General features: G+C 38.5%; 1 protein-coding gene across 1 annotated transcript; it reads right to left on the bottom strand.

Annotated features, from left to right (window-relative positions):
* Positions 1–11,171: 11,171 nt before the first annotated feature.
* Positions 11,172–11,781, bottom strand: LOC116181501. Its single transcript, XM_031501881.1, has 2 exons — positions 11,651–11,781; positions 11,172–11,598 (listed from the first exon to the last, which is right to left on the bottom strand). Exons 1-2 carry the CDS (start codon positions 11,714–11,716, stop codon positions 11,248–11,250), a joined length of 417 nt encoding a protein of 138 aa, XP_031357741.1. The 5' UTR covers positions 11,717–11,781; the 3' UTR covers positions 11,172–11,247.
* Between the last annotated feature and the right edge of the window lie 3,127 nt (positions 11,782–14,908).

Here is a 14,908-nt window from a genome sequence, read left to right as displayed (position 1 = left end):
TTAAAATCAATTTATCTAGAGCGAGTTTTTTGATAATCTTCCTTTTATACGAAGCTTTCAAGGCTAAAGTATAATATATACAGGGCGAACGACTTAAATCTAAAGATGGCATGTAAACCATACTCAGTGATCTCTATAAATCTTCATGGTGGATGGTGCAAGGAAAGCGTAATTTTTTTGGGGGAAGCTGGATTGTAGCCCTTTTCTTGGGTTCTCAATGTATTGAAGCACGGTATGTATTATATGATGTGCGTTAAGATGTAAACCCTACATCAATTTTGTGTAATTATATTCAAAATTGTTATGAACAATGGGGAGATCTCACGGTACCTTTTAGATATTCTAGGAAATATGTTTACCACCTTGGTGTCAGCTACAACCATAAATATTAATCCAGCATAGCATCGGCTACTATTAAATTAAATTAAGATACCATTGACGTAATAGTAGAAATTAGAGTCAATGTTATCGTAACAGATTTTATTTGTATCTGAATATCGCCATGTATCCACAAAATTTATTTCTGGGCGGTCAATGAGGACCATGTTTGGTCTTATTCCCTTAAATTGTTATAAATTAAAAAATTAGAATTCCTTGTAACCTCAAGAAACGTGTCCGTTTTGGGTCCCCACAAGGACTTCGTAAAGGGGTCAGTGAGGTTTTACGATGAGGGTATACAGGGTGGCCCAACGATAACGAAACATACCGAATAACTCGCAAGGAAATAAATTTTGGAACAAAACGCAAAAGTAGAACGATTTTGATTCGAAGGGGGATATCTTTTACATCAAAATTTAAACCCCTGCTGTTAACCCCCTAAGCAGGGTTGCCACCCACAATTTTAAATTGAACTCAGCTTCGAGTGACACATCACTGGAAAGGGTTCTTAATTTTCTACACCCCTATGGCTTAGTTTTCATATTCGAGCGGCTATTTTGGAAGATTCACTTGACTGTAGAGCTTAGGTAAATACGACAAACTTGTGAATAGATGACCAATGCATGTTTTGGACCAGGAAATGACGTCACACCAATCAGAAACGAGGTCGTGACGTCACAGCCAATGAGGGACGACTACGCTCTTCCCTTTCAGGTTCGTAAAGCGGTCCAACAGCTCTTTCAGCTGGTCCAACAGGTTAGTGAAGCGGTCTAAGAGCTTTTTCTACTGGTCCAACAGCTTTTCCACCTAGTTCAACAGCTATGTGTACTGGTACCGGTTCTAAAATATGTTGGACCTTACACCTGTGATTGGCTGTGAGGTCACGACCTCGTTTCTGATTGGTGTGACGTCACTTCCTGGTTCAGAACATACATTGGTTATCTACTACTATGTAACGTAAGTACGTCTGGTTCACTCAAATGAAATCGTATCAATATTTTACCATCAGTGCCTAAAAACAGAGCCAAAATTCAATCCAAAACATTGGCATCAGACATATCAGATAATTCATCAGCTGTGTACTTGTGATTTGACACCCTGTATCCTACAAACGACTCGGTCGAATAAACCGTAGGCGTGTAGAAAATTAAAAGTCCTTTCTAATGATGTGTCACTCGCTCCAACGTTCAATTTAAATTTACTGAAGTGTTGGCAACCCTGCTTAGGGGGTTTACAGCAGGAGTGTAAAGTAACGTAAAGTGTGAAGTAACGGATGTCCCCCTTACAACTCAAATCGACGTGTTTTTTCGCGTTTTTTATACCCACTTCAATCCCCCCACTTACTATCGGAAAGGTGGAATGCAAATAACACATTGATTTTAAAAGCCAAAGCGTTTATTGAAAAACTTATCAAAAGTGTAAAATGAATTAAAATGCCGAAAGAGACAAATTTAGATAGAATGCATTTAAACCAAAGAAATGCTATGATTCCCTAAAACTCATCGGATAAAAGGGCAGAGCCGAAGGAAATTTCGAATCATCCTTCTGTTAAAGGGAAATCTGGAGCAAGACAGGCAAGTGTGGAAAACGCTAAACACATTTTACACATTACAAGAAATGACCAGCCGGCCCGTGTGGCGCAGTTCAGTTGAAGCTGGACTGTGGTGCTAGGGTCCCTGGTTCGAATTCGGGTTCGGGCATGGATATTTGTAAATGTATAGTGGGTTGGGTTGGTAGAGCAGCCTTGGCTGAAACCCCGCCCACTCAAAAATAAAGGCAAATAAAAAAAAAATAGAATTCAAAGCAACTCCACTTCTTTCCTATTTGTGAAAAATAACATTCCGAAGTCTCTTACATAAAGTACATGAAATACATTGTAAATTATCCGGACCTTCTCCAGTCCAGAAAGTATCTGAAGGTCCTGGATACGGTAACCTTAGATTAAAGTTATATTTTGAGATGAATGCCGCTTAACACTCGGGCATTTAACTCTGCGAGGACGAAACAGTTGAAATTATTAAAATATACACAAAGAATTGAAGTCTCTAATTAATCTAAATAGGTATAAACAATCAAATGATAATTAATAACTGGCCAATCTCAAACAACTACAACAAGAATCAGTTACGGTCAGTTTACCACCACGTGTTACGGAAATTGCCTCTCTGAATTTTGATATCAAATTTTGTTCCTGACCCGATGACCCATTTCCAAGTCGCTCGTTATCAGCAGGTGAAAAATTTGCCAAAGGTGTTGGAACGGTCAGGCAAATGGTGAGCTTAATTCAAGGCTATCAACTCCAAATTCGTACGATGACAGAATGGTAGGGAAAGCGTGTCCACGCTTAAGCGCTGGTCGATTAAAAGTCGATCTTAAACTGGTACCATAAATTAAAACCCTAAAAGAAAATCAAAGGTAACCCCTCTTCCTTGATAAGCTAAAATATACAGGGTGGCCAACTAAGAATGCGAGGTACTGTATCTGAGAATCTATCCATCGTAGAGGCTTGCGGTAAAAAAATTTATTACTAAAACGGCCACGAGCCAAACCTGGAAAATATTTTTAAGTTTCTGAAATGACCGCTAGGGGGCGTAACTGCAATCTGGAATCTAAAAAGTGATGTTTCTATGAATTCCGCTATATTATCCTAACAAAAAATGTCCGGTCTTTGAAGGAGACGATGATTTGAACAATTTTTGTTTGACAATTTTTCCTGTATCTCTAAAAATGAAGTGGTGGGGGATATTCAAACGTTTCCGTAAAGAACAACCTGTATCTTTGAAACGGCTGAGCCGATTTAAACAAACTCGGGTTAGTTCAAAAGAGCTATTCTTCAGCTACAAATATTATAGTATTTGAAGTTTTGTTAGTTTCACACATCACCGCTTGAGGGCTTTTTTCGACATTCTGACAGAAATGGCTAATTTTCTCAAAAAAATTAAATGCATTGGTTCGAATTTTTTTCATGAAAAAGTAGCTAAATGATTCCTAAACAAGCTCGCGAAAAGATATATATAAATGATGACCAGCATTTCGAGCATTTACGGAGTTTCTTTTTTTAAATAAATCTACCTTAGGGCTCCCCTGAGAATAGAAATAGAATAGAATAGGGTCACAAGTTATATAATAAAAATAATTGCGGAAAAATTTGCTTAAAAAATAAAATTTTGAGGGTATACAATTTTCTTTGGCCTAAATTTTAGGTTAGGAATAAGATATCGAGATGCGGTTTTCGCGAGCTTGTTTAGGCATCATTTAGTTACTTTTTCATGAAAAAAAAATAATAAAACCAACACATTTAATTTTTTTGAGAAAATTAACTATTTCTGTCGGAATGCCGAAAAAAGCCATCAAGCGGCGATATGTGAAACTAACAAAACTTCAAGTATTATAATATTTGTAGCCGAAGAACAACTCTTTTCAATTAACTCGAGTTTGTTAAAATCGGCTCAGTCGTTTCGAAGATACAGGGTGTTCTTTGCGGAAACCTTTGAATACCCCCCACCACTTCATTTTTAGAGATAGAAGTTTTTCTCATGGCCGTTTTAGTAATAACTTTTTTTACCGCAAGCCTCTACGATGGACAGGCTCCCAGATACAGTACGTCGCATTCTTATTTGGCCACCCTGTACATTCATCACAAACAAGAGGGCTAGTTATAGAAGAATGCAACAATCGTCGATCGTCGGAAATTACAATGTGACAAATATCGACTGAAACCTAAAAAAACATACGCTTCAAGTAGGTACATTAATTGCAACTGGCGGTACTTACGAAGAAGAGGAAAAAACGCAATTATATCCTCCTCACATAGGAGTGATAGGTGAATCCGTCCCCAATTGCCAACGGTTAATAAAATATGGATGGCGGCAATTAAAATTCCATGCTTTCTGAACTAACTCCTCTAAGGCAGTTTCCTGTCTCCGCACTAACATCTCCAAACTCTCCAATTCGCCCATAGGCCCCGTAGCAACCTCAACTTCGCTGTCCGCTGGTGGCGTATCAACAAACGGCATCGGCACATATCCAAGCTTATTATCGGAAAGGTAGAACACAAATAATATACTTATTGAATTTGAAAAGAAAGTATAATAATTGATCAAAAGTGTAAAATGAATCAAAAAGCCGAATGAGTTCCTACAAATGAAGACAGAATACATTTAAAGCCAAAAGAATGCCGTGTTTCCCTAGAACTCATCGGACAAAAGAACTGTGCCAAAGAAAATTTTTAATTCACAGAGATTAAGTAGTAAGGAAAAATCTGGAACATGAAAGGTAACTGAGGAAAACGCTAATATCACATCTACAATATACAAAGATTAACAATTCGAAAAAGTAACCCTTGGTAATTTAAATCCGACGCTAATTTAATACAAAATTGGATAAGCTCAAGAAATGCCAGTTCAAGTAGATCTAAAAGCACCTTCCAATCCCTTCACATTTGGGAAAGATAACATTTTGGAGTCTCTTGCAAAAAGTGCATAAAATGCATCGTTAATTAGTCGGAGCTCCTCCAGTCCAGAAGGTATCTAAGGTCCTGGATACGGTAACCTTAGACTAAAGTTGCATTTTGAGATGAATGCCGGCATTCACTTCGGCATATATTTCTGCAGCAGGGGCAAAAAGGGTAATGACACTCTTAAAAGGTAGAATGGAAGCCACTAATCAAGTAAGTAAATGGTCAGTTTTATATTAAACACATTGACTACGTAACAACACCCTATTCCATTTTAAAACATTTTAAGAGCGTACTTCAACAGTTTAAATATAGACATGGCCAAAATGCAACAGGCAACTAAATAACCTGTAAGACCTGTCACACAAATCTGTTATGTTGGCCGCATCTTTGATACAAAACTCGGCCATTTCCCCCGTGACCTTTTCGACATCATTAACGAATTCATCCTTGTTGAAGGTGTCATCATCGTTCAGAAATTTAAAGCCCTTCTGAAAACACCTAACGAAGCACTTTAAATTCGCCGAGACGACCCGATTCTGCAACTGGAAGAAATTGTCCACATCTTCTTGAGTTACGTCCGACAACTGAAGACACTCCGGCGTATTCTTAAGGATTCTATTTTTCCATCCGTCCAATATCTCTTGCGTGGTTTTCTGTAATTGATTCTTTACTAAAGACGACTAAATATACAATACTTGCTTTTGAGTCAAAGGCGAAGGCAACGGAACATGTCACTGACACTAGCACGAAAACTTTTAAGATCATTTCATCTGGAGCGAGTTTCTTAAAACTCCTCCTTTTATGCGCAGCTTGAAAGGCGATTAGATAATGGTATATACAGGGTCAACTACTGAAACCTAAAAAACCACTCTCCATGATCTCCTTATGCAAGTGACTCTTCATGGCGCACGGTGCAAGGAGAGCGTAATTATTTTTTGGGGGTAAGCTGGACTCCAGCCATTTTTTTGGGTTTTCCATATTTTAAGAACAGGATGTATTATAAGGAGTAAGTGCGTTAAGATGTAAACGCATCATCCATTCTTTGTTTTATAGTGGAAATGGTTTTAAAAATTGGGAGAATCTCACGGTTCCTTTTACATCAACAGTGTTTATTACTTTTATATAATTCAAACTCATGAATATTAATACCATCGCTTATTAATAATTAAAATAAGCTAACAATGACGTAATAATAGAGATTAGGACCAATGTTGATTTGTACCTGAACTATTAACCTTTTGACTCCAAGAGGCTGTGCAGGAGGCTCGTCTCTTATACTTTTATCTTTCTCTAAGGGCCTCCAGAGGTTTGTATATTGTTGTGTGAACTTCGTGCCGTACACGTTATTTTGGTGTCTCCACCTTCAATAAGGGCCACCCTGTATGTGAAATAATTTCAATTCTTTTTTTAATTTTTTTTGAAAATTGTTCAAATTAGATAAGGTGGTAGAAGTAGGTTACATCTGGTCGTTTGCGATAAGAAGTGTTATTTTCAGGCGAAAATCATTTAACGCACGTGTTTTCTCGCTGATAAGAAAATTACCGATTGATGGTCGATTTTATGCACCAGGGAATCACATACAAACCACAGCTGAACCACCCAATTAGGACGAGAATTAACGCCATTAACTTTCCTCGAGTGTTTGGGCATCGCCACTGCACTTGGTGCCGAAGAAATCCAACTAGTGGAGACCGTGCGAGGACTACAGGGCACTGCAGGCCAGAAATCTACCGGATCGATACACCTCAGACAATTGTTCTAAAGCCTCGCCGACTACGTAATTATTATCAACGCCAGCAAATGTTACTTCGGAAAGCAAGAAGTCCGTTTCTTGGGATATCAAGTCACACGCGGTGGCACACGACCAATGGAAGAAAAAGTACAAGCAATTCCCCACGAGTGAGTGAGTGTAAAATTACCTCCTTTTTGTAAGGACAAATCGGCCCTCTGGTTCGCTCAAGTTCAGCCACAATATCACAAAAAATGTTAACAAATACCGCTTCATAGCGAACGTGAACGAAAATATGTCTGGAATAAGAGCGCTAAGCAAGTGTGCATCTTCGAAATAAAAAGCTACCGAGACCGTGGTGCGGGAATTCTTAAATCAGTCTGAGTTGGACGGTCAGCGAGCACGTACCCTCTTTGGTGCGCTAAAATTATTCTTCAAGAGCGACCACGTAAAAATGTTGGTAAATTAAGACGAGGTTAGACGTGTGGGAATAAATAAATAAAACAAAAATAAATTATAACTAAAAGTAAACAGAATTACTTTCTAAACCAAATGGCGGAACGGGATAGTTTACTCGAGCGCCACCAGGAGATTGTCGATCCTTGCTACAGATCAAGGATGGTCGGTTTCGGAACGGTTTCCGAAGCCACAGGTAATCAGATGAAGAAAAAGGAAACGGGCGGTCGATCACTGGCGAATAATCTAAAACAGAATTACGGTACATGGAAACGGTTGCGATTTTCCAAAGCGGGAAAGGAAACACAATTTAACTAACAGTGTATCGTGTATCTAAAGGAAAACGAACCCCTTTTATAATCAACGCAATCAAAATTCTTAAGCAAAAGCCGAAGCGGCAAAATATCATCCTAAATCATGCTATTGCCTTATATAGAATTCCTAAAATGCGGAAAGGAAACATTGGAATTTCCTGCCAGCCGGCGTACCCGGGTAGTAACATCCAAACTACTTTTAATTACTCGATCCCCTGTTACCCTAAAAACTCATGTTATTTAAGCGCTCTTCCAGCAACACCAAACACGACCCATTTTACGTTTTGCTGCAACACCACAAGAGTTACTCAGTTGAAAGACCGGGCTGAAATTCCGAAATTCGGTAGTTCAGTTAACACCGATCGAGACCCGAAATTGTTGAGTCAAGCGGTAGGTTAACCTTATCAGGTTTCTCTACGTGTAATTAAAGGAGATGAAATCATGCAATATTAAGTTTCCCTCCTCTTCCAATCGGAGAGAGCTTTCTGATTCTGTCATGATATCTCTACGGGAACGGCTACAAACTGCGAATTAGTTACAGTATCTTGATTTCGTCTTCGGCGGCGGAAACGACGTTACAACCTAGTACTTCCCACCCCTAGAAAAGAATTACGTAGGTTCGGAACTATAATTTCGCGTAAGAAACCGCCCGCTTAAGTCAAGGACCCCTGGACCATCCCTCCCTAACCGCCATTTAGCGTCCTAAGAAAGTCTTACAAACGAGTCTCTAGGGAGCAATCAAATAAATTGAAGAAGTCGTAGCTAAAAAGACAAGGACACAGAAAACGAAAAAGATAGGAATTCAGATATGAAAAAAATCCACTGCAGTCAATGGTGTATACGACACCAAAAGCAATTCAGAAATCCAGAAATTGAATGATCTCGAAGACATAGGCAGTCAAAAGATCCTAGGAGGCATATAAGGGTAAGAGAGCAGGAAGTAGTTAAAAAGGAGGGGGGAAAGCAGAAGAAATCAAGGCATACAAGTAAATTTCGGGTGTCAAAGGAAATTAGGAATTGTCCATTTCTATTTTATTTCACATCCCCCCCCCCCACTCTGTCAAACTCTGCCATTAAAAACGTGAACACCTGGAAAGGAAGCCCATTTTTTCCAATTCCTTTTCTACCTTAATTCATAGTATGTATCGTCGTCGACCGTTCCCTCTTCTTGCCTGTGTTTCCTCCAACACCCTCTCCTCTTCCGAGTCTCAATGTGTTCTTTCGTTCAGTGTGATTGCATAGATTTTATGTAGTGATTCTCAGTAGATAAACAAGGACGATCCTGGACCGTTCAAGGTCGTTCGCCACCTGGCGGTGACCTTGGAAAGTAGGTCAAGATGGCGAGACATGTGGCGGTAATCTTGAAAATTAGGTCAAGGTGAAAGTCGCGTGCCACGTGGTCAGTGACCTTGGAAAGTGGGTTGCTGCAACACTGAAAGGGGAAGCTGTAGCGATCGTATTTCATTGTTGAGGCGACAAATTACATTTTCAAGGTCAATGGCTTCAATTGATGTGGTGTTAAGTCACATTTTTAAGGGCATACAAGGTAATTGGATCGTGGTGTCAAATGATGATGTTCGAGGTCAGCCCAGGTCAATGACCCTAATTGTGAGGGCAAATAACATTTTTCATGTCATCCAAAGTCAATGACCTCAGTTCAATGACTGCAGTTTTCATTGACACCATAAATTTTGAAGGTCACGCAAGGTCATTGACACCTTTTTCTGATCCGACGTCAGTGACCCATTGTTGGAACGTCAAATTACATTTTAGGTCATCGGATCCATACATTTTCAAGGCCATCCGAGGTCATTGATCCCGTTTTGTGGTGTCGAATTATATTTCCAAGGTCTGCCGAGGTCATTTTCAAAGTCATTCGAGGACATCGGCCCCTTTTTTGGGAGTCAACTTAAATTTTCAATCATCCGAGGTCATAGACCTCATACATTTTCAAGGTCTTCCAAGAACATTTCCTCATTTCTGTTGTGCCAAATTACATTTTTAAGGTCATTTGAAGTTATTGGCCCCATAGATTTTGAAGGCCATTGCGTCCATTCTTTGGGTATTGCTCCCTGTTAGTAACCTTGCAATGACCTTGAAACGTAGATCAAGGTAAAGTTTAAAGAGCACTCGCTCTCCGCTCTCCCCTGGTAGTAGTCTTCAAGTTATCGCTCAAGGGTAACTTTACGTTTCCTTTAATCCAAATAATCCAAGGACACTGCCACGTGGAAAGTCACCTTGATCTACTTTCCCAGGTCACCACCAGGTGGCGAACGACCTTGAACGGTCCAGGATCGGCCTTGTTTATCTCCTATTCCCCTATAGTTTTCCACACGAACTTTGTTTCTTCTTTTGAAGATCGGCACAATTATCCATTCCTTCCATTCTTCAAGTAAATCCCCTCCTTTCCGTACATCGTTCACTAGATTTCTCATCTTTTCCTTGAACCTATCTTTGGCGAAAATCCAAGCTTACCTATCTCGTATCTCCCTGCCGCTTATTTTATTTCCTTCACCCTCCTCTCTTCCTACCTCTTCTATAGCCTCTCCTTTCTCTTACTTTCCTTGTGGCTACTTGACAAAATGTTGTTTCTATTCCTCTAATTGTATTTCCTTCCCACTTGCTCTATTTATCTTTTTCCACCATCCAGAAATCCTTTTCTATTTTTATCTTCCTATTCTTTCTGATTCTTCATCTTTTTTCTTTACATTTTCTCTTGCACTTTCCTTTCTGTTCTCTTACCTCTGTTTTCCCTCTTATTTCTGTCTCCATCATTTCTATATATCTATTTCTCTCTTCTGTACATTATTTATCCCACGACTCCTTTCCTTTTAGCGCATTTTTTAAGAAATAAAAAAAAATGTGCTATTGTTTGCGTTTTGTCCGTCCGTCCGCCGGACCCACTTCTGCCGTTGCGAACTACTATAAAAGCCCCCCCCCCACGAAACTTTTGAAAATGGGGGGGTTTAAACACATGTTCTACCCTTCATGGTATTCTAATGAAAGGTCTCATCGAAATAAATTGGTTTGTACAAACTATAACTTTCCAGTGCGACTATTTTTCGAGATCAGTGAGCGGCGGGGCCTGAGGGTGGGAGGGGGGGGAGGTTAAAAATTAATGTTATCTCATTGTATTCTAATTAAAAGTCTCAACGAAAGGAACCCTTTTCTACCAACTACTGCCCTTCTTCTGTCCTCTTATCAAAGTACTGGGTGGAGGGGGAGGGGGGAGTGGAAATATTTTTCATGGTACTCTAATGAAAGGTCTCAACGAATGGAATTAATTTGTACCAACCATAGCCCTCCTCCTTGACCTCTTATCGTGATCGGGTATATTCCCATATACCTCAAGAACGGATTGTCGGAAGAGGGTACTCACAAAGAGCGATTGAGACGTCTGTAAGAAACATATCCATTGGTGATGTCAAAACAAAGGCTATTTCGGTTAAAAAAAATGCGCTTTATCAGCACAAGAGTTGTGCACAATTTATACTTGTTTCTCTTTCCTCCCCTTCAGTTATTTGTTTCTACGTTACTTCTTTAATACTCTCCTTTATATTATTCTACTCCTCCTCTGCATTCCCTGCCATTTCTTCTCCTTGTCCCTCTAGTCTCCCTCCGTACTTCTCCCCTGTGTCTTTTCTCCACAGCTGTATCTCCCCTCTTCTTTGCGCCTTTTTTACTTCATCTGTTTATCTTCTCTCTCAGACTCAATTCCATCGGTCGGTGGTTCGATTCTATCCTTGTTCCTATCTTACATTAATCTATTTCTTCCAGTATTTTGTCACAGCTATAGATTGGGAAAAACTCAAGTGATCCGAAGTAACTTATCTACTCCCTTACTTATTAACTTTATTTTATTATTAATATCCTTTAGCAAACAATACAGTATTAATTTATTTAATGGAGGTTTAAACATAGATATGGGCATAATGCAACAGGCAATCCGCCAACCTATAAGACCTGTCGCACGGATTCGCTATGTTGGCCGCATCTTTGATACAAAAGTCGACCATCTCCTCCGTGGCCTTATCGATATCATTCACGATTTCAACCTTGTTGAAGGCCTCATCATCGTTCAAAAACTTAAAACCTTTTTGAAAACATCTAATGAAGCACTTCAAGTTCACCGAGGCGGCCCGAACCTGCAAGTGAAAGAAGTTATCCACCTCTTCTTGAGTTACGCCTGAAGATTGAAGACATTCGGGTAGACTCTCGAGGATTTTGGTTTCCCATTTGTCTAATATCTCTTGCGTGGTTTGCTGTAAGTAATTGGTTTCTTTTTCTAAAAATGCCAAAATATAAAATGCTTACTTTCGAGTCAAAGGCGAAGACAGCCGGACATGCCACTAAAGCTATCACGAAAACCTTTAAAATCATTTTGTCTAGAGCGAGATTCTTAATAACCTTCCTTTTATACGAAGCTTTTAAGGCGATAAGTCGAGAGTATATACGGTCATGAACAATGGGAGAATCTCACGGTACCTTTATATTTACCACTTTGAAGTAATTCACAGCCATAAACAATAATCCTTACTTTTAAATTAAAAGGGCTATACACCGAAGGTAATGGGATTTTGCAAATAACGGACAAACGCATTGAAAGAATTTATCTGGAAATTTTTTACTGTCATTTGTAAGTGCTATGCAAATTTTAAAATAATGTAGCGATTTACTTAAATTAATATTTCTTAACGAGCGATCAAGACCTTTGTTAAGTATTAGTACGAGCCACCTTAATCCTCATAAAAGGACGATATTTATTTGGCGCAGTTTCGATGCTCTACACTTTCATAAACATTGTCACATAAACAAAATTTGAATACATAACTGATTGTATAAATAGACATGCTTGGGATCGTTCACGTTTTATATAGTTTCCAGGACGTAATAAATAAAAACCGAAATCGATATTTAACTAGTAAAGAAAGCGCTCGGGGGTCAGTCAATAAGATTCCATACTCAATTACTTAAAGGGATTCAATGAAATTTATCGAATAAAGTATTAAACATGTGCGAGTCAAGAACACTCAATTGTAATGTTACAGTGGTGCAATGCTCTTGGCACAGTTAGTGAACCTCAATTTCCGCCGTACGTAATACACTTCATTAACTAAATTCAATAAAACTAAGCCGCCTTCAAAAATATTTGGGAACCATTTCCTAATATCAGCAATTTTCAAACGATGTTAATCTGTTTATGCAGAAAAGAGTGATTTAGCTTTGCTGATTTTGCATTTTATAATTCATTGGTTCACTGGTCCATTGTAAAATTTAGCGTCACTGCTTTCTGCGTTCAGTAAGAGTCTAGGTGATTCTGTTCGAACTTTATTTATCAAGCTTTTTGTAATATTTTTGCCATAACAAAAGGTAATGATGTACTTAATTTTAATTGTAACTATTTGAACTATTTGTATCTAGGGGTAGGTAATCTTCAGTCTAAGGTTACCGTACCCAGGATCTCCAGATACCTTCTGAATTGGAGAAGAGTCCGCTAATTAACAAAGCATATCATTTACTTTGTGTAAGAGACTTCGGAATTATATTTTTCACAAATGGGAAAGGAGTGGAGTTGCTTTTAAATCTATTTGAGTTGGCTACTTTTGAGCATATCAAGTTTTGTATTAGATTAAAATCAGATATAAATTATTCAAATTCAAAAGTTTTTTTCCCATATATATCCCCCGTGAACAATGATTCGGAATTTTCTTCTGACTGTAATTGTAAACTGTAAAAAAACAGGTGCATGACCCTTCGCAAATAAAACATTGGCCAGCATTTCCATTACGCTTTTTACGTTTTATCTCTTCCTTTAGTAACGGATAATATGTGAAGAATTAATAGAAGCATACCATTGAAGGAGTTCAGGAAATTTCCAAATTTTTTCAGAATTTTGTATAAAAGAATTAAATTTTTTGTATATTTTTGTCGGGGCCCTTTTTAAGTCGGGACTTAAGTCCTCTTTGCGTACCTTTGAGGCATTATTGTTAAGCCAATGCATATGGCAGGGAAATTAAAGACAATTAATCAGTGCATTTTGCCCGCAACAAAATCTAGTCAATAAATTGGTCAAAATTAATATCAACACAGAGGAACATTGGCTTATTATTCCTGTGCATAATCGCGATCTTGAGTATGACTTTCGCGAAATTGAAGTCGGTTTGCTTGGTTTCCATATTCTAAAGGAAGCGGTTTTCCAACGAGATAACTAAGTTATTTAGAATTTTTTGATTTGTATAAAGTAGTGGTCGGTTATTTTTAGGAATGTACATAAGGAATATTGTTTGGCATAATTTTAATATTCCTAAAGGAATCGACCGTCCGTGAATGTTATTTGTCTTCAACAACTTTGTATTGAATTTATTTATATTAATCTAATTCATAATAGACTGTCGTGAGACAGGTTAGTTTAATCCTACTGATTACTATGTCGTTGCGATAAAAGTAATTTTTGACCCATTTGGAATTTACTGAGTACTGAGCTACCGAATTTGGAAATTTCAATCCTGCTACTAGAGTGAAACCCTAAATACCGGTAACTAATCTTATCTGTTGCAGCAAACTTTCTCTGATTTGATTGGGCCGGTGTCATTGGAAGCGCGCTTATTTAATTTGAATTTTGACATCAATTTCAGATTTTTTTATGGCCAAGAAAAATGATTTAATAGTTAATTTTTGATTAAACACATAAAGTTTGTATCAGACGAACATGATGTGCAAGGAGGAATTCCTCTACCTACCTGTCGAAAGTCCCTAATAAAATTGATGGCCTTCGAGTACGCATGAAGAACACGTCTTCGATACCATTAAAAAAGCATCGTCAGAAAATCTAGGGGCTCTTCCGGCTCGATAATATAAAACAAATATTAAGTTGAATTCTCTGAAAGGAATACCAAGAGTTTGATTCAGATGTTTTTACAAACTTTTAAAATAGCTTCTATTTTTAGGAGTCTTTGCTGTTCGTCAATGAGCCTTTAATCCTTAATCCGTAAGACTGTCGGGGTTCTTCAAGAACTTTTCAGATACGTTGAGTTTTTTAAATTAGTTTTTAAAGACACTTGATCGATAAATTCTTTGGGTCTCTAATGTTTTTAGTCCTCAAAAGTCCTTTTAGTACCCGCCGGTACACGAAGATCCGATTCGTATGAGGTAAGTATACAAGGCTGATACAGGACCAGTTCGATATCGCTACCCACCTGGTGATGACCTTGAAAGTAGGCCAAGGTCACGTGACTGTGGCCTTGGAAAGTGAGTTAAGGTCCAGTGAAATTCAAAAGTTATCTGTCACGTGATTTTGGAAAGCAGGTCAAGGTGAAGATCAGGGGCATTCGTCCTCCGCTCTTCTCTGCTAGTGACCTTGGTAGGTCAGGCGAAAAGTAGGTCAAGGTAAATGTCAAAGATTGCTCGCACCCTGGAAACTAGATCAAGCTACCGTTCAAAGGTCGCTCACACGCCCTGCTTTTTTAGGAGCAGAGACCAGACCGACATTTGAACTTAATTACCATCATAAGGTCACCATCGAACTTCATCTCCTCTGAAAATTGATCAAATTATCCAAAAAATTGGATTTTC

The sequence above is a fragment of the Photinus pyralis genome, unplaced genomic scaffold (genome assembly GCF_008802855.1).
Source record: "Photinus pyralis isolate 1611_PpyrPB1 unplaced genomic scaffold, Ppyr1.3 Ppyr1.4_LG9, whole genome shotgun sequence".
Classification (NCBI taxonomy): domain Eukaryota; kingdom Metazoa; phylum Arthropoda; class Insecta; order Coleoptera; family Lampyridae; genus Photinus; species Photinus pyralis.
The sequence above is the reverse complement of the archived record's forward strand: the minus strand, read 5'-3'. Positions and strand labels throughout refer to the sequence as shown.

Coding starts and splice junctions, on each gene's coding strand:
- LOC116181501 (XM_031501881.1), bottom strand. CDS start 11,716: ATGATTTTAAAGGTTTTCGTGATAGCTTTAGTGGCATGTCCGGCTGTC. Junction 11,599..11,650: donor TCTTCGCCTTTGACTCGAAA/GTAAGCATTTTA, acceptor AATTACTTACAG/CAAACCACGCAAGAGATATT.